The sequence below is a fragment of the Ictalurus furcatus genome, chromosome 24 (genome assembly GCF_023375685.1).
Source record: "Ictalurus furcatus strain D&B chromosome 24, Billie_1.0, whole genome shotgun sequence".
Taxonomy (NCBI): domain Eukaryota; kingdom Metazoa; phylum Chordata; class Actinopteri; order Siluriformes; family Ictaluridae; genus Ictalurus; species Ictalurus furcatus.
In genome coordinates, this window is record NC_071278.1 from 5536298 (window position 1) to 5561511 (window position 25214).

Consider the following 25214-nt stretch of genomic DNA (forward strand, 5'->3'; position numbering starts at 1 on the left):
CCTCTGGTCTTTGTCCGAGACCAAATATTGAAAAAGGTTTATTTATTCATTTATTTATTTTATTTTGGGTCCCTCATTTGCTCTTGGTATGCTGCACCCATGTGACCTGTTGAGTCACGCTTGTTGTGGCACTAAGCCTGCGTCTTATCTGACCTTTGATTAGCTTACTTAGTGTTCTTTATGGCGTGCTGTTGAGCTCGAGGCAGGTCTTATGAGCGCCTCACTAGCCTAGCTCTCTGAATGCCTTTAGTTTTCTCACTAACAATAGCTTTACAACGTAGCTGTTGTGAAAGAGGAGCGTCTCTAAAGGATTTCAAATTCTCGTAAACGCCTGATTCATCCATCGGCACATCCAGTTTTGGTGGAGAGAACTAGTGAAAGGTCGAGTGTGAGGAGTGTCGACATCTCTGCGTTTGTAAAATTTAACATCGATCTGCTCTCTGAGGGATCGGTTTATTAAAAAAATTTCAGATCACACCACTGTCACTGAGCCGTGAGTTTGTCAGAGTCTGCCGCTGAGGGGACAATAATAATAATAATAATAATGATTCTGCCCTTGAATATTGTGTGTCTCCTAAACCTTCTGGTTTTATTAAAGAGTGTAACTCCTCATTTACTGACCGTGAATTGTTCCCGGATTGTCATGGGGAAACTCAAGGGGTAGGACGTAAGCTGTAATTGTAAGCGAGTTGCTTCATGTTGGCTTTTTTTAAAAGAAAGAAAAGCAGTATGCCTAGTTTGTGTAATCTTCACCTTGAAGGTGTGTGTGTGTGTGTGTGTGTGTGTGTGTGTGTGTGTGTGTGTGTGTGTGTGTGTGTGAGAGAGAGAGAGAGAGAGAGAGAGAGAGTCAGGAGTGTGTCGTGATGCTATAGGCCGGCTTTCCTGCACTGACAAAAACAGGAAGTCTGGTGACTGGGCACATGCTCCCTCTCAGGGCTTTGGGCTTTTTATGAATTTTTTATTGAGCCATTCAGAACAAGCAGTCCAGATCTGATCATTCAGAACAACTCAAACTCATACACAACCTGTTTTCATATCTAAAGCAACTTGTAGCTTGGGGTGTTTTTTTTTTTTTGTTTGTTTTGTTTTGTTTTTTTTTGTTTTGTTTTGGTAGAAATTCTATGTATACTGCGCAGTTGTATCATGCTACAGAGAAAGTAATGAACTAACGAGTTGTGTGTGGTGTAGTGAATACAACTCATTAAGTTATTAAGGAAATGCATTCTGTCCGTATCTACTAGGAAAGCCAAAGGTTTGCAGAGGTGCCTGAAGGACACGCGATGTGAAAGGCGCATTTGCGTATTGTTTACTTTCGCTTTGCGCCGACTTAATTTGGGTGAACTTTGACTTTTTCTTACTATTCCTTGGTGCACATTGGTGGCTGTGGCTCAGGTGGTGGAGCGGGTTGTCCACTAATCGTAGGGCTGACGGTTCGAATCCTGGCCCACATGACTACACATGCCGAAGTGTCCTTGGGCAAGACACTGAACCCCAAGTTGCTCCCGATGGCAAGTTAGCACCTTGCATGGCAGCTCTGCTACCATTGGTGTGTGAGTGTGAGAATGGCCGAATGATACAGTGTAATGCGCTTTGGAATTATTTGCAGTAAATTCTTTTTTTGTTTTGTGTTACGTAACTGTGTTACGTAATCAGGATACAAAAAACTGGTACCTGTAATCCATTACGGCAAAAAACAAAGGCACATTTTGTAAAAAATAACGGTAACATGATCAGGATTACAATTCTTTTCTTTAAAGAAAATCCGAAGAAATTAATCTTCTGACATAACATATAGACAGCTGCTTGATTATAGGTCTGGCTCTCCCTTGTCAGTCGTGGCTCACGTGATGAACCTCCTGGTGCATGCGTGTGGCTTAGTGATTCGTACATTTGTCTCGCAACCTCCGGGGTTGGGGGTTCGAATCCCGCCTCCACCCTGTGTGTGTAGTTTGCATGTTCTCCCCGTGTTTCAGGGGTTTCCTCCAGATACTCCACTTTCCTCCCTCAGTCCAAAGACATGTGTTGTAGGCTGTTTGGCATTTCCAAATTGTCCGTGGTGTGTGTGTGTGTGTGACCTGCGATGGGTTGGCACCCTGTTCAGGGTGTCCCCGGTCTTGAACCCTGAGTTCCCTGGGATAGGCTCCAGGCTCCACGTGACCCTGTGAAGGATAAGCAGTTGAGAAAATGGATGGATGGATGTACAGGTGGGAGATAAGGAAATAAATATACATCAGTGTAATTGAAGACATTTTCACGATACATGATGATGATGATGATGATGATGATCAGGATATTTGTTTGCTCCGGACAGCAGTGCGACAGGATTTCCACCATAATTTACACCTAATACTGTCAATTAAAATATAATTTAATGTGCTCTTCTTATTATTATTTTTATTATTAGTAGTAACAGTAGTAGTAAAATTCATTTCCTGTTTATTTAATTACTTATTTATATATTTGTTTGTTTATTTATGACTTTACTTCATGTGTGGTTTGCAGCCTCTCTAAAGCCATAGGATAAGGGAAAGGGTTCTGCTCCCCCCCCCCCTCCCTCTAAGTCAGCCTTGTGCAGTGGTTAACAATAAAACTAAAAGTGCTCGGTCAGCTGGATAGCTGCGATTGGAGAATCTGATGGATGTCTGGATTGGATTTTCTCTGCTTACAGCTTCTGTAGTCCACGTTCAAATTCAGCGCCTGCTCTCTTCCCCACTCCTGACCTCAGGCAGTTCGCTGTAGGAATCTTGCGAGGCAAAGGAAATGGAACTTAAATGATAATTGTATGCAGCCGTAGCTGCTTTTGGCAGTGACTATATCTTGCTTCGGATGGTTACGGTGCCAAAAATTTTGCCGAAATTCAGCACATGGAATTACACGGAGCCGATCAACCTGCACCCTTTAACGTTTCTGAAGCTTTTTGCCAGAAAAGTACACAAAAGTTATCAGATGCTTGTATGTTTTGGCACTGACCTGCCCCGCTAGTAGACCGAGCCTATAATCCTTCAGCTGTATGAAAGGTTCACAGGTGAGTAGTGTGCGAGACTGTTTATTAAATCCCAGTCCCACCTGCCTCTGAAGGAATTCTGACAAATCCCGTCCACTCCCACAGACTTGCTGTGTGCTCCCATACAGAGTGACCAATCCACCTGCTTCTGCAGCTATCATAGTTTGCAATGGATGAAGATGGAATGTCATTAACCTTATCCAATATGTATGTTTGTTTTCCAGGCCAGTCTGTCAGTCTGGGGATGGGGGGGCCTGGGAATCCTGCTTTTCCTCATCACGTTCGGACCCTTTGCCATATTTTATTTGGCGTTTTATATCTTCTGTTTTCTTGGCGGGTAAGTGGCTCTGTCTTCAAGCACCGTTGCTCTCCCTGACTGTAAAACAGCTTATCTTTCTCCTGCAGGCCTGCGCCTGGGTCCGTTTACCGTAATAATGCCTCTCTTTTTAAAAAAAATATTTTTTCCTTCCTCCTCTTCAGGGGCTTCGCTGTCACGCTTTTATTTGGAAAGACAAATTCCGAAAAACACCTAGAGAAATGTGAGCACTCCTACCTGCCTCCCACCCCAACAGGCATAGCCAAGGTAAACAGTGCTTCACTTCTCAACAAAATCACAAGTGTCCATACTTCTCTAGAAAGAAATTGATCAGGTTCTAATTTGTGTCACACCAGTTTTTCATTTGACTCGCCCTCATAGATCAGCGCTTGTTTTATTCGTGTAAAGGTTTTCCCGTGCGCTTATTTTTGTCCGTCAGTTACATGTTCCCCTGCAGATCGTAAAGCACTCCCTTGTTTTAACACCTGAACCAAGTTCCCAGCTCAAGTGATGAGCGTTGTGTTCGAGCAGGGAAAGCAATCCAGGACACCAACATCCTCTCTCGGTTTCCACAGACTTTAGAGGAGCTGAAGCAGGAGACGAAGCCCATCAAAATCGACCGGCGTCTGACGGGATCCAACTTCATCGATGAGCCTCTGCAACAGGTAAACGTCTGCGCATGCTCCGTGCAGGGTCGTGATTTTGTGGAAGCCGGTCTTTCACAACCTCCTGCCATAATTCAGAGTGATGACACAGCAGAAAAAGAAGAAGAAAAAAAAGTCACATGCTGTTCTGCTGAATTGATGGTTCAGACGCTTCATTTTCTGCCTGTTAAAGCAGTTTTGACCATAAATGTAGCTTCTCCCACATTTTTTTGGTGACGTTTAGTTTCATAACCTGTTTCTGATTATGAGACAGCGCATTGTGCGTGATTAGCGTAACGTCTGAATAACTGGGTTATGCAGAGAGCAGATTACGTGGAGTGAATTTGATGCCGTGTGTCAGCAGGTTTATTGTTCTCCAATAAGACTCATGCACTTTAGATTTGTCCCAAATCAGGTCGCTTGTGTGGATTGGAACATTCAAGATGTCTGTTGATCCAGGACTGCACGTACACTACCGGTCAAAAGTTTGTGGACACTCGACTGAACTGTTTCTCACGATCTTAAAAAGCTTTTGATCTGAAGGTGTATGATTTAAATGTTTGAATTCAGTGTTGTAGACAGAAATATAATCCTGCCGATGTATTCATTTCTTTCATTAGACAACTAACATTTTATGTACGGAAAAATATGGTTTTAAACGGACGACTCGGAGCAAAATATTCCGAATAAGAGTCCGGCTTAGGTGGGAACTCCTTTAATACTGTTAAAAAAGCATCTCGGGGAAATTCCTCAAGGAATCTGTCCAGAAAATGCCAGGAGTACATTTCTGGAAAGTCGATGCAAAAAATGTGTCTACTTTGAACATGCTGAAATATTAAATTATTTTGATTTATTTTGGATTTTTTTTATCAAAGCATAATTCCCATATCTCCATTTGTGTTACTCCAGAGTTTTGATGACTTTATTATTATTATTATTATTATTATTATTATTATTATTATTATAAAATGTGGAGGTGAAAATAAAGAATGTGTGTGTAAACTTTGTACTGGTAGTGTACATTCAGGAGATGTAACATTTAATTAGAATGGAGAACAACGTCGACTTAGCATAATACCACACTATTCCTCCTTATTCACTGTGACCTATGAGCGTCGAAGGTGTACCACATGACCACACACGCACACACCACCTGAAGCATGGCAAGTTTACAGAGGGAAAAAGGGAGAAACAACGTGTTAAAGCTGCGAGTGACTTTTAAAAATTCAGGATTAATGTTTTACACACCGATTATTCTTCTGTTATCCACCTTGTTCTATCATACAGAAATCTGGTTCTGCCTCAGCAGTTTACTTCTGAAGATCTGATTGTGTGTTCTTCTCAGATTTCAAGTCCACATGTAAACACAGCTTGCTTTTGTCAGTGCACCTTACCGTTTCTTTCCATCCTGCCCTGTCGTCCTGCAGGTGATTCAGTTTGCTCTGAGGGACTACATCCAGTACTGGTATTACACGCTGAGCGAGGACGAGTCCTTCCTGCTGGAGATCAGACAGACGGTGCAGAACGCTCTGGTGCAGTTCTCCACGCGGTACTCCTCCGCCTCTCTGCTCTTATCTTCTCTCTCCGATTACAGGAATTTTTGAGCCGGATCATGTTTTCAGCGAGTTTAAATCTCCGTGTCCTTCGTCGCTTGAGAGAAGTTGGAGATGTTGGCTCTCGTTTAACAAAACTGTGCATGGACAAGTCTGAAAACAAGCGTATGCGAATGTCACTGATTCGTTTCCTGAATTTGATCTTTGGCATATCAGTATCAATAAGTATATATCGAGTATACTAAACAATAAGAAGAAGAAGAAAATTTTTCAAATAATGTTAATAATCGCGCTACACGCTCAGGAACCTTGAACTAAATACAGGTTATTGGGTTTAATTACAAGATGTGTTGCTAAATTTGTAAAGGTTAATCAGAATGCACAGGAGTGGGCGTGTCATACACATTCGACATGTAAATAATTGGTTAGTGGGTGGAGCTTGCATCAAAAGATATTTTTCATATATATATATATATATATATATATATATATATAAAATATTTTATATATCAAAGTTTTTGATATTCTGTGATTTCTGCTGCTTCCTGTGTGGTAAAACACTACCCAGAATGACCATAATGCTTTGTTTTGTTCTTGTTGGTTTTTTTTTTTTCTTTGTTCTAGGTCCAAAGAGGTGGACTGGCAGCCTTATTTCACCACCAGACTGGTGGACGACTTCGCCACTCATCTCCGTGTTTTCAGAAAGGCCCAGGAGAGGCTGAACGAGAGGGAGGACCCCAAACAACGTGAGTCGCAGTTACCAGCAGGTCTATTTCCAGTTAAATTAAAACGTGTCTTCACAGGAATGAGTAACACTGCAGTGATTAGTGTGAATGTTGTGCGTTTTGGGGTCAGTTTCGCTGCAAGCAAATAGTTCTAGCTAATAAAATGAACTGCAAGAATGAACTTGTTTACTGCTGCTGCCTGGAGCTGCTTTTAGAGAACTGAGAACTGGAGCCATTTTCAGAGCTTTCTGTTTTCTGAGATTACTCTAGCACAGAGGTGTGTGTACATTTGTGAAGGACTGACTGAGATAGAGCAAGAGAGGCAGACAGTGAAAGAGAGAGAGAGATGGACAAAGAGAGAGGGACTGACGGAAGAAAAGAGAGATGGACAAAACGAGAGCGAGACAGAGACAGACATAGAATTATAACAGGAAAGACAGAGAGAGAGAAAACACATGACAGACAGACAGAGCGAGACCGAGAGTGGACGAGCGACAGAGACCGAGAGCAAGAGCAGAAGAAACAAAGAGAACACAAGACAGAAAGAGAACGACTGCGAGCGAGAGATCGAACGTGACAGAGAGAGAGAGAGAGAGAGATGGTCAGAAAGAGAGCGGGAGAAGGAGAGAGACCGGGGGAGACATTATGGCCCATTATTGTGTGTGTGTGTGTGTGTGTGTGTGTGTGTGTGTGTGTGTGTGTGTGGGTGTGGTGCAGGTGAAGCTCCAGAGGAGCTGCTGGATGCGTTTTTTGAGACGGAGGTGGAGATGGAGAGGAAGATCTGCAGAGATGTAGTGTGCACCTCCCATGGAGATGAAGAAGGTGAGACTTGCTGTACAGGACAGGAGGAGACGGAGCTGTTACACACACACACACACACACACACACACACACACACACACACACACACACGGAGTGTTCAGTCACACCTGCTTCGTAGTTACAGATAATGATGCAGGATGCTCTGTGACTGTGTGAGTTTTATAACAGTGTTTTGTTGCACCAGGGTTCCTGCGGGATCTGTGTGAGGTGCTGCTGTATCTCTTACTACCTCCTGGAGATTTCCACAACAAGAACATGAGATACTTCCTCAGGGTGAGGCATGGGAATGAGAGAGGTGGACACTACTGTTCTGCAATACTACTGCGAGAGGGATGCTGACGACTTTTTTTTTTTTTTTTTTTTTTTTTTTTTTACAAAGTAGCTTCTGTGATGTCCAACTTTTAAAGGAAACGGGACGTCGGATCTAATCTCTTTTTATTTCATCTGTAGTGTTCGTGTGATTTCTCTGTGCTGAGAAAACTAGAAACCTGAGGCTCAAACAATGAAAGTGTTTAAACTTTTGGTCATTTGTTAAAAAAAATCACAAAAGTACTCTCGTGGATATCAAACAATTGCAAACACAACACAGGTTTCAAAAAATCTCTCTTTGTTAAATATAGGTGTGCAACAATTATTGGCACCCTTTTAGTCAGTACTTTGTGCTACCTCCCTTTGCCAAGATAACAGCTCTGAGTCTTCTCCTATAATGCCCGATGAAGTTGGAGAATGCACGGCGAGGGATCTGAGACCGTTCCTCCATACAGAATCTCTCCAGATCTTTCAAATGGTGGACTTTCCTCTTCAGTCCCCCCCCCCTCCCCCCCCAGGTTTTTTATGGGTTTCAGGTCAAGGGACTGGGATGGCCATGGCAGGACCTTGATTTTGTGGTCAGTAAACCAAGTGGGCTGTACTGATCATGATAAAAAGTAGAAAAATTATAGCGCTTTAGAACTCAATTCAGGGGCGCACGATGGCTTAGGGGTTAGCACATTCACCTCACACCTCCAGGGTCGGGGGTTCGATTCCCACCGTGGCCCTGTGTGTGCGGAGTTTGCATGTTTCCCCCCCCCGTGCTGCGGGGGTTTCCTCCGGGTACTCCGGTTTCCTCCCACAGTCCAAACACATGCATGGTAGGCTGATTGGCGTGTCCAAAGTGTCCGTAGTGTATGAATGGGTGTGTGAATGTGTATGTGATTGTGCCCTGTGATGGATTGGCACTCTGTCCAGGGTGTACCGCGCCTTGTACCCGATGCTCCCTGGGATAGGCTCCAGGTTCCCTGTGACCCTGAAGGAAGGATAAGCAGTATAGAAGATGGATGGAGAACTCAATTCACAAATAAATGTGACCAAAGTATTAAAGAAAACATTCTACGAAACTAAGTTTCATATGTATATTTATTGGCACCCCAAAAACTGCCTTAGACTTCCACCGTAAGTGAATTTTAATCAGGTTTTCTTTTCTTTTCTCAACACAGAGAAACTCTGTCTGTTTGTCCATGTTTATCTTTCATACGCTACAGGTGTGGTACATGGAGATTAGATAGAACAATCTCCTTTCATTTGTCTCATTCATGAAAGTCATATCCGAACCTATATGTGCAGTTCTGTTATTAATAGATAAGCAAAGGTGTTTAAAAAAAACCCCGGCATTATCTGTCCAGGAAATCTTGGCGAGAGGAGTTCTGCTGCCGTTGATTAACCAATTAAGTGATCCCGATTATATCAATCAGTTCATCATCTGGATGGTAAGTCTGTCTCTTGTCGTGTACGTGGTGTTATACCTCAACAGACGCTGTTGATTCATTTTCTAGAACAGCAGCTCTGACAGTAGTGTAGCTGCCCATCTCATTCTTGAGATCACAGGTTCATGTTAAAGCGCTCCGTCTAACACGTTCTAGGTTTTATAGTAACTGCTAACGGACTCCTTGCGTTCAGTGTTACGGCGCATTTCCACATTTAAACGCCGCAGCTCTTTCGTTTCCAACAGAATTAATTACATTTGAGTCGCTTTCACTAATGCCACATAACACTGCGTGTCCACTGTAAGGTGTTTAAGACAGAAACATGCTTGTAACATGGATTAGTATTTACTTTTATAGAGTATGGGTTATCGTGAGGAGAGGAATGGACAGACTGCCTTGAGACATTGTCGAAGAGAATCACACATAATAATTTAACTTGCAGTATGTGCCTAGTATTGTGGATGAGATCTACACAGCTACCTTGCAGTAAATTGTGTATGCTGTCATTAGCGACAGTTTTTACCTGGTGTGTTTATTTCTGTTCGTATATCTTTGAGGCATATTTTAATGGACTGTGATGGTTTCGACTCCTCTAGGACTTTTTTATTTTTTATTTTTTGGTTGATTCATATGAAAAGATTTTTAATGAAGTGAGGCCAGATTTAGTTTTAGATTAGTTTTTTTTTTTTTTTAAATCGAAGATAAAGTGGTTAACGGTTAGCACGTTTGCCTCGCACCTCCGGGGTTGGGGGTTCGATTCCAGTCTTAGTCCTGTGTGAGTTGTCTCCCTGTGCTTCAGGGGTTTCCTCCGGGTACTCAGGTTTCCTCATCCAGTGCACAGACATGCATTGTAGGCAGATTGGCATTTCTAAACTGTCTGTAGTATGTGAATCGGTTTGTGTGCACGCGATAGTACCCTGCGATGGGATGGGTTGGCACCCTGTTCAGCATGTCTCCCACCTCATGCCCCGAGTACCCTAGGATAGGATAGGCTCCCTGCGACCCTGTATAGGATAAACTCTATGGAAAATGGATGGTATTTTCTTGCATTCGTAACATAGCCTTTCTCCAGCTTCTTACATATTTGAACATCCTTGACATTTTCTGGAGCTCCGAATGCACAATACCACCATTTTGCGAGCGCAGTGAAAGAACCGCAAACGCAGGCGTGCTTGTTGTTTCATGTTGGGTTTCTGGGTTGTGGGACTCCAGTTCTAAGGGATTCAAAACGTGTCCTGTCGTACGCGTTGGCATGTATCTGTGCATGCGTGTGTGCCGTGCACTCATGTTCATGTATGTGTTTTGTATGTAAGTTCCTTGTGTGCTTGTGTGTAGATCCGAGACTCCAGCTGCAACTACGAAGCCTTCATGAACATCCTGAAGCTGACGGACAAGACGGCCGAACTGGAGGCTGTCAAAGACAAAGTACTGGAGGAGCTCCAGTACCTGCGTTCGCTAGATACCGCAGGAGATGGTATAAACACGCGCACACACACACACACACACACACACACACACACACACACACACACACACACACACACACACACACACACGCGGAAGTGTACAGATGGCAACCACTGACTTACTCTACGTAGATCAGTGGTTTTTAAAATGTCACTCTCTTTACATTATTCTTAAGATTACAGACATTCTGATGGTTTTTTTTTGGCGGGGGAGGTTATGCCTCTGCTACTTTCACATTTTCACACTTCTCATCTTTTCCTTGACACCTAACCATGCCACGAACACACTCCGACATACTCTCTAGACAGTCCTAAACGTGTATCTAACGACACCCTGTCCGTCGTCTCATTTCTCCGCAGATATCAACACTATAAAGAATCAAATTAACAGTTTACTGTTTGTGAAGAAAGTCTGCGAAACAAGAATACAGAGGCTGCAGTCGGGAAAGGTACGAACCCGAATGTAACGCAGATACGCTTTCAACGAGTGCAACAGTTTTTCATTTTATCTGACCATCTTGGTTCTGCAGGACGTCGACGCTATGAAACTTGCGGCGAATTTTGGGAAGTTGTGCATCATCCCGCTGGATCATATCCTCGTGCACAACATAGCGCTCCAGTTTTTTATGGGTTAGTTTTGCAAAGAAAAGAACATTCATGATTCTAGACCTAAACCCTAACCCTCATCCTCGTGTTACAAATCATTTAATGTCTCGCTTCACAAATCCAGACTACATGCAGCAGATGGGGGGTCAGGCGGATCTGTTCTTCTGGCTGACGGTGGAGGGATACCGGGTCACAGCTCAGCAGCAGCTCGAGGTTTTGCAGAGCTGGAAGAAGGACGGCAGGAAGCAGACCGGCCAGACTAAGGACCTGTTAAAAGCCGCTGCGCTCGGTGTCTACGAGCAGTACCTCTCGGAGAAGGTCAGTCCACAACACCCAGGGGTTCTACAGTGGTAGTTCACTGAGGCACGCTTAGGAATGGGGTTCTGTTTATAATCACAGTGAACCAGATTATAGCTTCACAACCATACAGCTAGCCTATGTTTTTCATGTGCGCGTGTGTGTGTGTGTGTGTGTGTGTGTGTGTGTGTGTGTGTGTGTGTGTGTGTGTGTGTGTGTGTGTGTGTGTGTGTGTGTGTGTGTGTGTGTGTGTGTGTGTGTGTGGGTGGGTGGGTGGGTGGGTGGGTGGGTGGGTGGGTGGGTGTAGGCGTCTCCCAGAGTGCAGGTGGATCGGGCCTGTGTGGACAGACTGGCTGAGAAACTCAACAAAGAGGATCCGACTCCGGAGATTTTTGATGACATCCAGAGAAAGGTAGTGAAATGTTAACTCTTTCCTCCGGAATAGGTATGTGTGTGCTACGTCACGTTTATCTCATTCCATCCCCTGACCCCCCCCCCCCCCCTGACCCCCCCCCCCCCCCCACTCTCTTTTTCCCTCTCTCCCTCCCTCTCTCTCGTTCCCTTTCTCTCTTCCCTCTCTATTTCCCTCTCTCTTTCCATCGCTCTCTCTCACAGGTGTATGATATGATGTTGAAGGACGAACGGTTCTACCCTTCGTTTAAGCAGCACCCTCTGTACGTGCGCATGCTGGCCGAGTTGGATATGCTGAAGGAGCCGAGCTACCGGGGATCAGACGACGGAGACGCAGGTGAGGAGAACCACACGATGACACTTCACACTCCACACACCACAAGCTTCACGTACAACACTCGGCTCAATGCTGTATTTTTATTTTATTTTTTTATCTCTCTCTCTCTCTTTCCGCAGAGTCTTTTAACGGATCTCCAACCGGAAGCATTAATTTGGTACTTCCTCCATTGACGTGGTTTTCTTACTCTCCCACATGTCTTTCTTTGTTTTTGTGTAAATTGTGTTTCCCGTGTTTCTTTTAGTCTTTGGATGACCTCACGAACGCCACCACAGACGAGTCGGCGCAGCTACATGCTTTTATTTCTGATACGGGTACGTAAGCGGCACGAATATGTTCGAAAACTCCATCGTATGAAGGTTTCCTTAGATAAACTTTATTTTCTGAAATAAACATTTCAGCATTAATAAATATGTAATGTAAGGAAAACAACTAACCTGACACGGTTAACGCAGTTACGTTTCATTTTATTCGTGGCAAAAGTCCACATAAATTAACACATGAAATTAGAGCTTGTTAGTTATTAGCGATTACTTGAACTGTGGTTTCCTGGTGTAAATATTGGCACCCACCACTTAATTAATGAATTCCACAATTAACCACCGGGAAGATGTTGATTTAAGGTGTAATGTCGATGGAGTGAGTCACGATAAATCACTTTTTGGCATGCAGTTTTAGGAAAATAATCCTAGTCCCTTTGTAAGTTGATTATTTGACGTATTTGTTTTATTATACTTAGTTAAGTGAACATTAATGTAAAGTATTACCTGATGTCAAATTATTGTTGAATTAATTTGTGTACACTGTTGCTCAAAAGTTTAGAAACACACTTTTTTTTTTTTTTTTTTTCCTCCACATTTTTAGAATAATAAGTCATCAAAACTCTGGAGTAACACAAATGGAGCTATGGGAATTATATCGTGATAAAAATCCTAAATAAATCTAAATAATTTAATAGTTTAGCATCTTCAGAGTAGACACCTTTTTAGCCTAGAATTTCCATAAATTTGCTCCTGGCGTTTTCTCGACCGATTCCTTAAGGAACTTCCCTGAGATGCTTTTTAAACAGTATTAAAGGAGTTCCCACAGACGCTGGACTCTTATCGGCTGCTTTTCTGAATATTTTGTTCCGAGTCGTCCGTTTAAAAACGATATTTTTTTCGCAAATAAAATGTTAGATTTCTAATGAAAGAAATGAATACGTCGGCACGATTACATTTTTGTCTACAACACCGATTTCAAACATTTAATCATACACCTTCAGATCAAAAGCTTTTTAAGATCATGAGAAACATTTCAGTCGAGTGTCCACAAACTTATGACTGGTAGAGTATCTCTAAATGAAGAGTGTTTCTTTAGAATAAACCTGCATGTCGTAATTTTGTTTTTTCTTTGAGCAGAAAGCTCTTTCCTCCCTTCACGATGCAGTCTTTTCCTCCAGACCGCACATCTCTCTCTTTATTTATTGTTTATATAAAGAATATTATTATTTATTCTTTATATCAAATCACTGGCTGTTAGCTTTTCTTTCTTTCTTTGTGTCTTTTGTGTGATCTCTTTTTCTTTTTCATGGCTCGATCATTCCATCACCTTTACCGTTTCTTCTGTTCTTCCTTTTTGATTTTTCCCTGTCCTGCCACTCTCTGCTGCGCTTGTTGTGTCGCCGTCTCCTGTGCCTTGGCTCGGGTCATGTGATGTCTGTCGCCTCCTCCACTCTCTTCCCATCTGCCACTCTCCCTGTACGCTGGTGTCTGGCCCTTATCCTTTGGCCGCTGGTTCGCGTTTAGTATCCGATGCTTTTCTAACCCACATTCCCGTGCTAGGCGTGTGTAATGACCACGGGAAGACCTACGCACTCTACGCCATCACTGTCTTCCGTAAGAACCCAGACGGCAGTGAGGACACCTGGAAGACCTACCGCCGCTACAGCGACTTCCACGACTTCCACATGCGCATCACGGAGCAGGTAAAATATGAACCTGACTCTGCTGCTCCATCAGGAGGACACTCTGATGAGCTATCGTCTCCTCCGGTCTCATGTCGCGTGAACTCTGAGTCCTTTTTCAGATAAGAAGTGGAAGTTACTGTTACTCCTGCAGAGTAGGTTTCTTGTCCTGAAGTGTTTTGTTCCTCTTATACCGCAGCAGTTTGCACCCTCTAGCGATCTTTCTATTAATGAAAGAACGACACGTCGTACGGTTTTTGCCTTGAAGTCAATAAGACACAAAAAACATGCAGCTGAATGTTTGTTATATAGAGAAACGGCAAATTCTTTTATTTATTCCGAATAAAAGACTTTTTCCTGTATTGGAAACCTTAAAGTTACTGCTTTACTTCTGACTGTTACAAAGTGCTGACACTGGAGACTCCTTCCAAAACCCGCTAAATAAGCGTTCTCCTCACCGTATAAACGATAACTTAATCAAACGTGTGCATTCGATTTAGAACTACTGTCAGAGCAGCTGTTAAAGAAAACGTATCAGAAACCTTCTGATCGATCTGAGTAGCGAATTCAGCAGCGCTCTGGTTTAAAGTGAATTAAGAGCAACCCCTTTTCCTACCTCTAGCATCGAACGTTATTCAGGCGCATTTTAGACGATACGCTTCAATAGATTTGTGCTTGGCAAGTAAACGTAGAGCGTGAAAAGTCGAACACTTGTGCCTTTTTAAATATGTGAATATTCTGTTATAAAACTTTTATATTGTGATTGTTAAACACAATCGCGCTAATGGCTCTGTTGCGTCTTCTTCTGCACGTTGGGAATCGACTCCAGTTTGAGAATCTCGGCTCGATATTAAAACTTCCTGGGAAGAAAACGTTCAACAACATGGACAGGGACTTTCTTGAGAGAAGGAAAAAGGACCTGAACGCTTATCTGCAGGTAGGCTTTTGCTTCGCGTGTTAAACCCCCCTTAACTCTCTTTTCCTTATAGGATGTGTGGGAATGCATTGTGTTTATGTTTCAGCTGCTTCTGAATCCAGAGCTGGTGAAGGCCTGCCCCATGCTGATAGGTCACGTCCATGACTTCTTGGAAAACAAGGCATACAGCAAAGGCAAGGGCGACTTTGCACGAAAGGTAAGCGTGTGTTACTGATTTGCTAGTTTCAATCCAGCACATATCCGCTATTTACTCTAATTATTTTGTGTGTGTGCGTGTGTGTAGATGGACACATTTGTGAACCCTCTGCGTAGCTCCATGAGAAACGTATCCAATGCTGTGAAGTCACTTCCTGACAGCCTCGCTGAAGGAATGACCAAAGTGACGGACAACGTGGGGCGCATGGGCGAGAGACTGGGCCAGGACCTCAGACAGTCCATATTCAAGGCAGGTTCATCATTCTGTGAGCTGGTCGCTAAATAGCATTTACTGGAAGTATCCTCACTATGAAAACTCTCCTGCTGACTCCACAGACATCAAATAAACATGCGTGAAACTTGTGAACTTGTGGATTTTGACAGAATTTGGATTAGGATTTGTGAACAGGGGTTTGTTTAAGTTTTGTGTGTGTGTGGTCGTCTGGGAAACCCATTCACATATAGATCTGAAAACTGAGATCAGATTGACTGAACTGACATGTTTCTCTTCTGCCCGTGTCTCACCCAAGTGAAATTCTAGCATTTTTAAAACACCCAAAAGTGAAAAAGTAGAAATACGATAGAATACAAAAGCAGCGTAGCTACATTGCACACAGCGGAGTTACAGTAATGATTTAAACCGATTGTTGTTTAATTATGTTTTCTGGTCATTACAAATAGTCTTCATAACCAACATTTTTTTAAACAACCCACAATTAATAAAAATCTAAAGATTTAAAGATTTCATTCTGGCTGCTGAACAGAAGTGTAGCAGACATTTTGACAGCTGGAATCTGATTACAGACTGAACTGATTCATAATATCTTTCACTACACAGCATAATCACACTGATCTAGCAAGGGTTTAGACATCTTTACAGGAAGACTGCTTGTGCAAGATATAAAAACATTTCTACTCTCTGTTGAGAATTTTTTTTTTTTTTTTTTGGTTTCTTAAAATTGAGGTGTCAAAAAGCAAAGTTTTATTTTAAATCCTAACTTTCCTCCTTTAAAAATAAATAAATAAATAAATAAATAAATAAATTTTGACCACCGAAATCTGACTGGTTTTCCCAGACCACCGTGCATATACACTTTCGGGCAAAAGTTTAGACACACTCATTGTTTTTTTTTTTTTCTTTGTTTTTTTTTCCAAGTCAAAAAAAACCCAAATAAATAAAAAGGAGACACTTCAAAGTAGACTCCCTTTTTGTCTCGAATTTCCAGGAATGTATTCTTGGCGTTTTCTCGACAGATTCCTTGAGGAATTTCCCTGAGATGCTTTTTAAACAGTATTAAAGGAGTTCACACCGACGCTGGACTCTTATCGGCTGCTTTTCGGAATATTTCACTTCGAGTCGTCCGTTTAAAAACAATATATTTTTTTGTAAATAAAATGTTGTCTAATGAAAGTAATGAATATGTCGGCACGATTATATTTCTGTCTACAACACCGATTTCAAACATTTAATCATACACCTTCAGATCAAAAGATTTTTAAGATCACGAGAAACAGTTCAGTCGAGTGTCCACAAACTTTTGACCGGTGGTGTGTATTAGTTGTATGTATGCAGTTTGTATATGTTAATTGTGAACTATGTTCTCGAAGTTCTAATTTCAATCGATCGTTTTGTGGTTTGTTTTTTTGTTTCGTTTTCCAGCCGGCATTCAAGGTGTTAATCTGTTGAGTTTTCTCTCTTAGGTGCCGCCCTTAATTCCGAAGTCGGACATCGACCCTGAGCACTGCCGAGTGTCTGCACAGCTGGATGACAATGTGAGTGCCCAGTAAGAATAAACGCTTTTATACTGGAATCGTATTCTGGTGTGATGATCTATTGTAAAGAGGAAATGTGAAATATACTGTAAACGCTTTACCATTCAGTTAGCCAAACGTACACACGTGGCAAATGTGTTTATGCCTGCTGGGCATTGTCATGCACAGGGGCATTGTCATGATGGAACATGATTTAGGCCTCTTGGTACCAGTAAAGAGAAATTGCATTGATATGGCATACAGAGACATGCTATAGTATTGTGTTTGGGGAAGAATTATATATGGGTGTGATGGTCAGTTGTACACAAACGTATAGCCATAATGCATACACATTTCCTGCTCTCGATTAACGTACAGTATGATTTGTCCTTGGCTGTGTGAAGGTCGACGATAATATCCCACTGCGTGTGATGCTGCTGCTGATGGACGAGGTGTTTGACCTGAAGGAGAGGAATCAGTGGCTCCGCAGGAACATCAAGAACCTTCTACAGCAGCTCATTAGAGCCACATACGGAGACACCATCAACAGGTTTGTGATGTACTGTGTGCTCCACTAATATTGGCACCCTTGGTAAATATGAGCAAAGATGGCTGTGAAAATGTGTCTTTATTGTTTAACCTTTTGCACTTTTGTTAAAAAAAGATCACAAAAATTCAGGGTCATAAAATGGGACAATGCAGCTGTGTTTTTATTATTGTCCACTAGCGTCCGGTTTCATTCATCTTTCTTTTCCTGTCATTTCAGGAAAATCGTGGATCATGTAGACTTCATGACGTCTCCAGAACAAGTAGCCGACTACGTCAAGAGGTTTAGGTAAAGTCCTGCATTTAAGATGCACGCCTGTGTGTGTTTAAAGTGCGCTCTCCTAGTTCTGACTCTGATCGCGTGTCCTTACAGAGATTCCTACTGGCCGAACGGAATCCTAGCAGAGACGCCACCGTGCCGAGACAAGAGCATCCGCATGAGAACCAGAGTAGCAGCAAAGACTAACCTCCTGGGCATCATGCCAGGTCTGTAGACACACCCACATAATACACATCCCCTCCAGCTAGACCCTAGACTTCTCCCAAAAACATGCTGATCAAATGGATTGGCTATGCTATAGTGCCCTTAGAGGTAAATGATTGTGTGTGTGTGTGTGTGTGTGTGTGTGTGTGTGTGTGTGTGTGTGTGTGTGTGTGTGTGTGTGTGTGTGTGTGTGGTACTCTGAGATGGACTGGCAGCCCATCCAATGTGTATTCCTACCTCAGGCCCAGCGTTCCCGGGATTTGCTCCAGATTCACATCATCCCTGACCAGAATAAATTAATTTTTTTGTACTAGATGATGTTATTCAGCCTTACCGAAAGAAAATGCTGAACTTACTGGACCGTTAACATGCAACATAACCACGGAAATCATCTTGCCGTCATCGTCGCATTCGTCTTTGCAAAATACATCATGTTAGAAAAATACAAGCTCTCGAGTCTTATTTATGACTCTGACCCTCATAATTACTGTATCTCTGATAGGACTTGAAGGCAGCATCGAACATCTGTTACATTGCTGTTGTGTACACTGTCGTGTTCCTTACCACCACTGTTTTTATTTTGTTTCTGTCCCGTCCCCCTCATCCCCCAGACGAACTCAAGCACATCATAGGGGCGGAAACCACGCGCAAGGGCATCCTCCGGGTCTTTGAAATGTTCCAGCACCAGCAGCTGAACCGCCGCCTGGTCTATGTCTTCCTGGAGGGGTTTCTCGAAACCATGTTCCCTCAGTACAAGTTCCCCGAGCTGTTCGTCAAGCTGCACTCACGCTCGCCACGCATCCGCACTTATTCGCAGAAAGTCCGCACCTTACAGAAGAGGTGACGCAGTGGCTCGGCAGCAGGAAGCGCACCGCTCACAGAGGAGGAAGGACCGGCCCATGGTGAGGCTGGAGAAAGACACAGGGCTGGGGGTGTGTGTGTGTGTGTGTGTGTGTGTGTGTGTGTGTGTGTGTGTGCGTGTGTGAGAGAGAGAGAGAGAGAGTATGAGGGTGTGTGCATATGTTTGTGTGTGTGTTGTGGATCACACACCCCAGCCCTCTCAGTCCTTCCTGTTCTTAAGAGAAGCACTGTATCCACACGGCTGTAGCATAGAGGATTCATTTTAGCATTGTGGAGCGTCACCACTAAGATGCTGCAGTGCCTGACCTGTAACGTCAGCATTTCAGTATTTGTATCTCATTTTGTCTTTTTTTTTATTATTATTATTGTTGTTGTTATTAATATTATTATTATTATTATTATTATTATTATTATTTTGGGAGGAAGTTGCAATGTGGGATAATTCCCTGTGGATAAACTTGTTTGAGTTTGCAAAGGTGCGTCGAAGTAAAGACTAAAACGATTTTAAACGATGTAATGGACAACGCGAGGAGGGAAAACTGACACAAACGTGGCTCGTACTGAGCTGCTTTTTTTTTTATCACGAGCATATCTGAGGTAAAGATTGTTTTTAGGGCTGGAAGGCGGGTTTTAATCGCACCATACGTCACGTTTTAGCGAGTGAAATCATGTCCGAACCACGCGAGTGATTTCATAACCAAGTATACATGCAGCACTGACGCTCAGGCCGTCTGATGGAAGAGCGTTAAAATAACTGTCACAAGACCTGCTCGCACATTTCTGACAAACGAAACGAAAAAGGAGAAAAGTTTTGGCGCCCTGCAGGACTCCACCTCTACAGCACTATATGTTAAAGAATGTATCTGTCTCTTGGCAAACCTGTCTGTACTCGTCCTTCATGGGTTTTTTTTTTTTCTTTCCCCACACGGCACATACAGGATGTGTACACGTTTTGAACACTAGTAGACTCGTAAAGACCCGTGTGTAGCATTTAAAGTCGGAGTCAGAAGCGTGTGCCAGCACCAGTTAGGAAAATCAGCCTTAATTCTCTACAACCAAAAGAGACGTGTGCTTAGACGTAGCTTTCATTAAGCACATCCACACATTTTCAGAGACACGTTAAAGATGCCTACTCGGACCTAATCACACTTTTATTTAGAGAATGTCATTAATCTTTTGTGAGAGATATATATAATTTTTTTTCTTTTCTTTGCATGTGTTCAAATAATGGTGTAAAAATGTTCAGGTTTGAGATAATGAAATAATCCAAAAATATCCCAGAAAAAAAAAACCCATCAGAATACATTCCGTCGTTGTAAATGACTCGGCTTACGTTAAAAAGACTTGTTTTATAAGTCTGCGTTTGTTTTCTTTCGTGTCCCGGCAACCGTCGTGCTACCCAGACGATGGTCCGTGCATGGCTTATTCGCTCCCGGAGACGAAACGTTCTATTATACCAGCGCAGGTCTGTACTGATTAGTACAGGGGGTTATTGGGTCAAATCCGATGAATATTTGACTGTATACCAGATCTCGATCATCGGTGTAACAAGTCGTGCTTCTCCTCTGGGCTTTACAGCATGCAGGATGGGGTGGCTTTGTAACCCACAATCACATGATCATCGTGTATGGATCAGCACAGTGAACCTGACTAGAGGTTCGTTTAAAATTTTTTAAACTAAATAGCACTTAAATCGTACAGATGAGGGTTCCTGGATGCTTTTCTTTTTCATTTTTTTTTTCTTTTCCCCCCAACCACCAAGCCGTGTTTTTTTTTTTTCTTCTTTTTTTTTTTTTCTATTTTATTTAATTTTTTATATCATTCCTGATTACTGTAAAAACTCACCATTTAATGATCCGCAGCCTTCTGTGATCGGTTCAACTGATGCTACACGGCACCGTTTTAATGAGTTAACACACTCCGCTTTCACCTAGAACCCATGTAAAAGGTTCTCCGTGATGCAGGACAGCTTGTTTCTGTCGTTTCTTTTGTGTTCGTCAAATCCCCATATATATGAATCTATAATTATTACCTTGTACATATCGGTGTACAGTATGTGTCAACAGTGTGCCTAAATGTACTGTCGATTATATTTTCTTATTTTTCTTTAACAAACAAACAAACAAACAAAAAAAGAAGTGAAGCTGAATGTCATGGTCACTTGACTGAAACAAAAAAAAAATGACTCTAAAATGGTTTCGAGTGTTTGCATCCTGCTTCTAAGATACTCCTTTCGAGCAGCAGAACTCCGTATAACACTAATAAAACTTTGACTAACTCACTGTGCAGTAAATGGTGTCATTTCTCATTTATCTCAGTACTGGTACAGTATTTCTAATGCTCAGGTAGTGGAGTGGAGTTTTGTTCATGAGGTGAGACAATACAGTCGAGTACAGAAGTTTACACCCCCCCTCGGTTTTTAGATGAGAATTTAAAAAAATAAATTCTCAAAGTGGATTTGTAAAAATTTATAAACAGCAGACCGTGACCTGAGCTCAGGATACAGGACCCTGGAGCCAAAGCTAGGAATCACTGTAAATTGTTCTTATTTTGTCTCCTGGAGAAAAATTTAAATAAAGGGCAGTACTAAATGGGGTGGGGGGGGGAGATATTTAAATAAAATAATACTTTTTACCCCGATCATCCTGTTCAGAAGTTTACACCCCCCTGGCTCTTAATGTATCGTGTTGCCTTCTTGATTATCAGTGAACGTTTGCACCTTTTGTAATAGTCGTGTACGAGTCTCTCAGTCTTCCTCAGTGTGAAAAGATGGATCTCAACATCATTTAGCTGCTGATGGAAAGGGGTCAAATATGCAGAAGATGCTGGAAAAGTAAAGCGTGTGCAGGACCTGGAGGATTTTTCTGAAGAACAGTGGGCAGTTTAACTGCTCAGGACAAACACGGGACTCGTGAAGAACTCTCACAAAACATAAACACAGTCGTGAATCATCCAGGTAACGACACACAGTATTAAGAAGCAAGGGTGTGTAAATTTTTGAACTGGTTCATTTGTGTAAATTTAGTTATTATTGTGTTTTGTAGACAATATGTAAACATCTATAAATAGCTTATTCATGGCAGAATGAAATTTTTTTTAAAAAAGCAATTTTTATTATCTATATTATTTTAATTATGAACATTTAGCAGATTCTGCAAGGCGTATGTAAAGTTATGAACTCAACTGTATATTACCAGGAACGAGGATGTGCATCTTTATGGACAGGAGGAACATCTGGAAATAGAAGTGATCAGTTTATGTACTGGAACACGCGTAACCCTTGGAACCCTTGTTTTGTGGTATAAAAAGAGGCCACAAGGTGGAGCACAACACTTGATTCCCAGAGCTTTTACTATAAAACAGCACTAAACATAAACACACGTGTTGATTGCTTCATCATAGTTATTTACACAAAAATATTGAGGAAATATTGATTTGTTTGGTTTATTTCAGAGATAACAATAAGTGTGTAAAGTGTAAAATAATTACTTAGGTTGGGAAAGTTTCATATTCATTAAGATGAAATGGACTGGACCCAAGCCTAATTCATACGCTTAAAAAAAAAAAAAAAAAAAAAAAAAAAAAAGGGGGATTCATACAACATATAACCCTAATACAGCTACAGCAAGGTTGTCAAGGATTTTATTTCACTTAATGCAATCATTTATGTGTGTATATATATTATAGATGTATGTATAAGTAAGATTCTATTGTACTTTATTATTATTATTTTCTTCTGTGCCCCTGGAACTGCACAATAAGTTCAGGACTATGGGATGTACATTGTATTTTTTATGTATTATAAAAATAAATAAATAATACATAAATACATGCATAAATAGAATAAAGCATTTTTCAGTAATCTTATGGATTCTTTTATTTTGGGATAAAAGTTATGGATAACTTAACTTGTTCCCCCAGCCACGGCCAGTCACATCAAAATTATGAGTCCTAAGGATTAAATGGTGGAAAGAACTGATTTATTTTGGCTATAAATATTTGCTTGAACTGTACAGTACATGGCACTACTTTATATTACATAATCAAAAGACTTAAAAAAAAAACAAAAAAAAAACCCAACCTATTCATCATAGTGTTCTAGGAAAATAATCAACAGCCGGGTGGCGTAATTTATGGAAGAACGGCACATCTTACCTTTTATCCATTATCCATTTATAGTTACATTTGTGGAACGTTGTGCAATGTTCACTCTGCTGGGGGGAAAAATAACACACTAGAAACCATTGTAGAAATTCTAATGGTTGCCACTACAAATACCATTACAAACCATCAGCTAACCATTAAAACTGTTACCGGCCCTTAATGGTATCCACTAGACATAACATACCGCCAATAGAAGACAACAAATTACCAGTACAGACCCACATGGACCATTACAGTTTTCATTAAAACCAATACAATTCCCATTAAAACCATTACAAATTATATGAGGGTTTCTATTGTTTGTTTGTTTTTCAGCAGGGCAACAAACAAGTTAATTCCAGTTATAACTTGTTATAGCAGCAATAAACAGTTCAATCTCTCACCATCATCTTTTTCTTTTTTTTTTTTTTTTTTTTTTTAAGCTTTCTCTTGTAGTCAATAAGACCAAAAAAAAAAGAGCACAGATTATCATGTTACCAAGAAACCAGACAGCGCAAAGTCCTCCATCCTGAAAACTTCCTGTTACAAAGCACTGACACTGGACACTCCTTCAATGAACCTCTCCTTTTATTTATTTATATATATATATATATATATATATATATATATATATATATATATATATATATATAATATAATTAATTAGACACATGTGTCTGTGTTCGAGTACAGCCCCATTTTATTAAAACTATTACTTATTATTAGTCTTAGGTTATGTAGAGTGGTTGCCATACAAGTCTATGTGAATGTGCTGTTGCTATAGAAACAATAACCTGCACATTGCCTTGCTGGCAAATATCTGATCAGTGTTGGTCCTGTCAATATTGTACTAATAAACAGGGTCTAGTTATAAACTACATTCAGTAATTTAATACCTAAAAAGTATACAAAAGTGCCATAATGTGTATAGAACGTATACAAAAGTGGCAAAATAAATGTATTTGTTTCTCTACGCCTCAGGAGCGTTAACCTCCGCCATACATGCATCTAAACCAATCAGCGACGACGTTACTGCTACGTCTCACACATAGCCAGCCAATCGCGTGCGTCCTGAGTGCTCGGTTACGGTGGCGGTAATGTTGTGGAACCCACAGCTCGTGTGTGGGAAGCGTAAAGGGAAGCAGGGAGAACTGAAATAAACCAGAATAATTAATGCACTAACTACCAGGTGGAGGACTGGGTTCCTACAGGAATTAACAGAACCACTAAAGCGGAAATCCGTATGAAATCTAACGAAAAGCCAGAAACATGGTGGTTCTCAGAATCCGAGACCAGGTTTGTTGCAATTTCTCGTTAACTAACGTTACTTAAACCAGCTGCAGTTACTCATATTTTTTCTTCCACCCGTACTACAAGACAAATCGCCTTCTTCGCTGTGATTGGTTAATCCCTTTTACTTCCAGCCAGTAGAACGACTCGAGGAAGAGTATTAGCCTATCGGAGTTTAGGGGCGGGATTTGTCGTAATACGGTTGGGAAAACAACTCTAGCTAGCGAGGTAGAGTAGCTAGTTAGCAACGCACATAAGGACCATGGCATATATGGCACTTTTAATTAAATTTTATTGTAGACACGGGTAATTTAAGACTCATTCTTATCTCCTACAAGTGTCTGTCTATATTTAGCGGAGATGAGACTTTATACGCTGCTGTATAAGTTTAAATAAAATTTCTCCTAACCAGCGTTAGCGTGATATTATTCTGTTAGGAGACTTGCAGTAGTGAGCTTTAATGAACATCACTTAATCATCATATAAATACAGCGTGCTTTCATGTGTGTGAAGTTCTTCCTGAAAAATGACTGTTGCTCCTTTTAAAAGTGCCATTGTGAGTGATGCTGGAATTTTATAAAGCAAAGGCGATCATTACGCATCAGGATAAGGATAAATAAATAAGTAAATAACTTTGTAAACCACAGACACTGACAGCATTGTCTGATTGTTGTTGTTGTTGTTGTTGTTGTTGTTGTTTTTTCATTCAGAAATGTTGAGTAATAAGAGTGAAGGTGATTTTATGCATTTGCATTATTCAGGGATGTAAAATTACACCAATAACTGATTCTGATAGTGGAGTAGAACAGTTAAACTGTGACTGGATAGATGCAAGTGACTGGGTGGATAGAATGATGGATATGACTGGATGGATGGATGGATGCAAGTGACTGGATGGATGGATGGATACACAAGGATGGATGAACTGATAGATGGGTGTAAGTGTCTGGATGGATGGAGGGATGGGGGGATGGATACACATGGATAGATGAACTGATAGATGGGTGTAAGTGTCTGGATGGATGGAGGGATGGAGGGGTGGATACACATGGATAGATGAACTGATAGATGGGTGTAAGTGTCTGGATGGAGGGATGGATGGATGGATACACATGGATAGATGAACTGATAGATGGGT

The 25214-nt window shown here is 41.5% G+C and overlaps 2 protein-coding genes across 3 annotated transcripts in view; both read left to right on the forward strand.

Moving 5' to 3' along the window:
* The window catches only part of snx13 (sorting nexin 13), a 37730-nt gene extending 17994 nt beyond the window's left edge, over positions 1–19736 (forward strand). For both annotated transcript variants that reach the window (XM_053612690.1, XM_053612691.1), the window contains exons 2-26: positions 3229–3341; positions 3485–3587; positions 3896–3985; positions 5392–5513; positions 6142–6263; positions 6960–7064; positions 7249–7337; positions 8726–8809; positions 10142–10280; positions 10633–10721; positions 10803–10902; positions 11003–11196; positions 11483–11587; positions 11791–11923; positions 12043–12080; positions 12168–12237; positions 13747–13889; positions 14698–14805; positions 14891–15001; positions 15089–15250; positions 16702–16773; positions 17157–17302; positions 17519–17587; positions 17672–17784; positions 18394–19736. In XM_053612690.1, the coding sequence (XP_053468665.1) occupies positions 3229–3341; positions 3485–3587; positions 3896–3985; positions 5392–5513; positions 6142–6263; positions 6960–7064; positions 7249–7337; positions 8726–8809; positions 10142–10280; positions 10633–10721; positions 10803–10902; positions 11003–11196; positions 11483–11587; positions 11791–11923; positions 12043–12080; positions 12168–12237; positions 13747–13889; positions 14698–14805; positions 14891–15001; positions 15089–15250; positions 16702–16773; positions 17157–17302; positions 17519–17587; positions 17672–17784; positions 18394–18626 (2853 nt within the window). In that variant the 3' untranslated portion in view covers positions 18627–19736. The remainder of the gene's footprint in view (positions 1–3228; positions 3342–3484; positions 3588–3895; positions 3986–5391; positions 5514–6141; positions 6264–6959; positions 7065–7248; positions 7338–8725; positions 8810–10141; positions 10281–10632; positions 10722–10802; positions 10903–11002; positions 11197–11482; positions 11588–11790; positions 11924–12042; positions 12081–12167; positions 12238–13746; positions 13890–14697; positions 14806–14890; positions 15002–15088; positions 15251–16701; positions 16774–17156; positions 17303–17518; positions 17588–17671; positions 17785–18393) is intronic.
* A 4147-nt stretch (positions 19737–23883) lies between these two features.
* The window catches only part of LOC128600371 (serine/threonine-protein phosphatase 6 regulatory ankyrin repeat subunit A), a 39823-nt gene continuing 38492 nt past the window's right edge, over positions 23884–25214 (forward strand). The window contains exon 1 of the mRNA XM_053612799.1: positions 23884–24082. Coding sequence (XP_053468774.1) covers positions 24056–24082 — 27 coding nt within the window. The 5' untranslated portion in view covers positions 23884–24055. The remainder of the gene's footprint in view (positions 24083–25214) is intronic.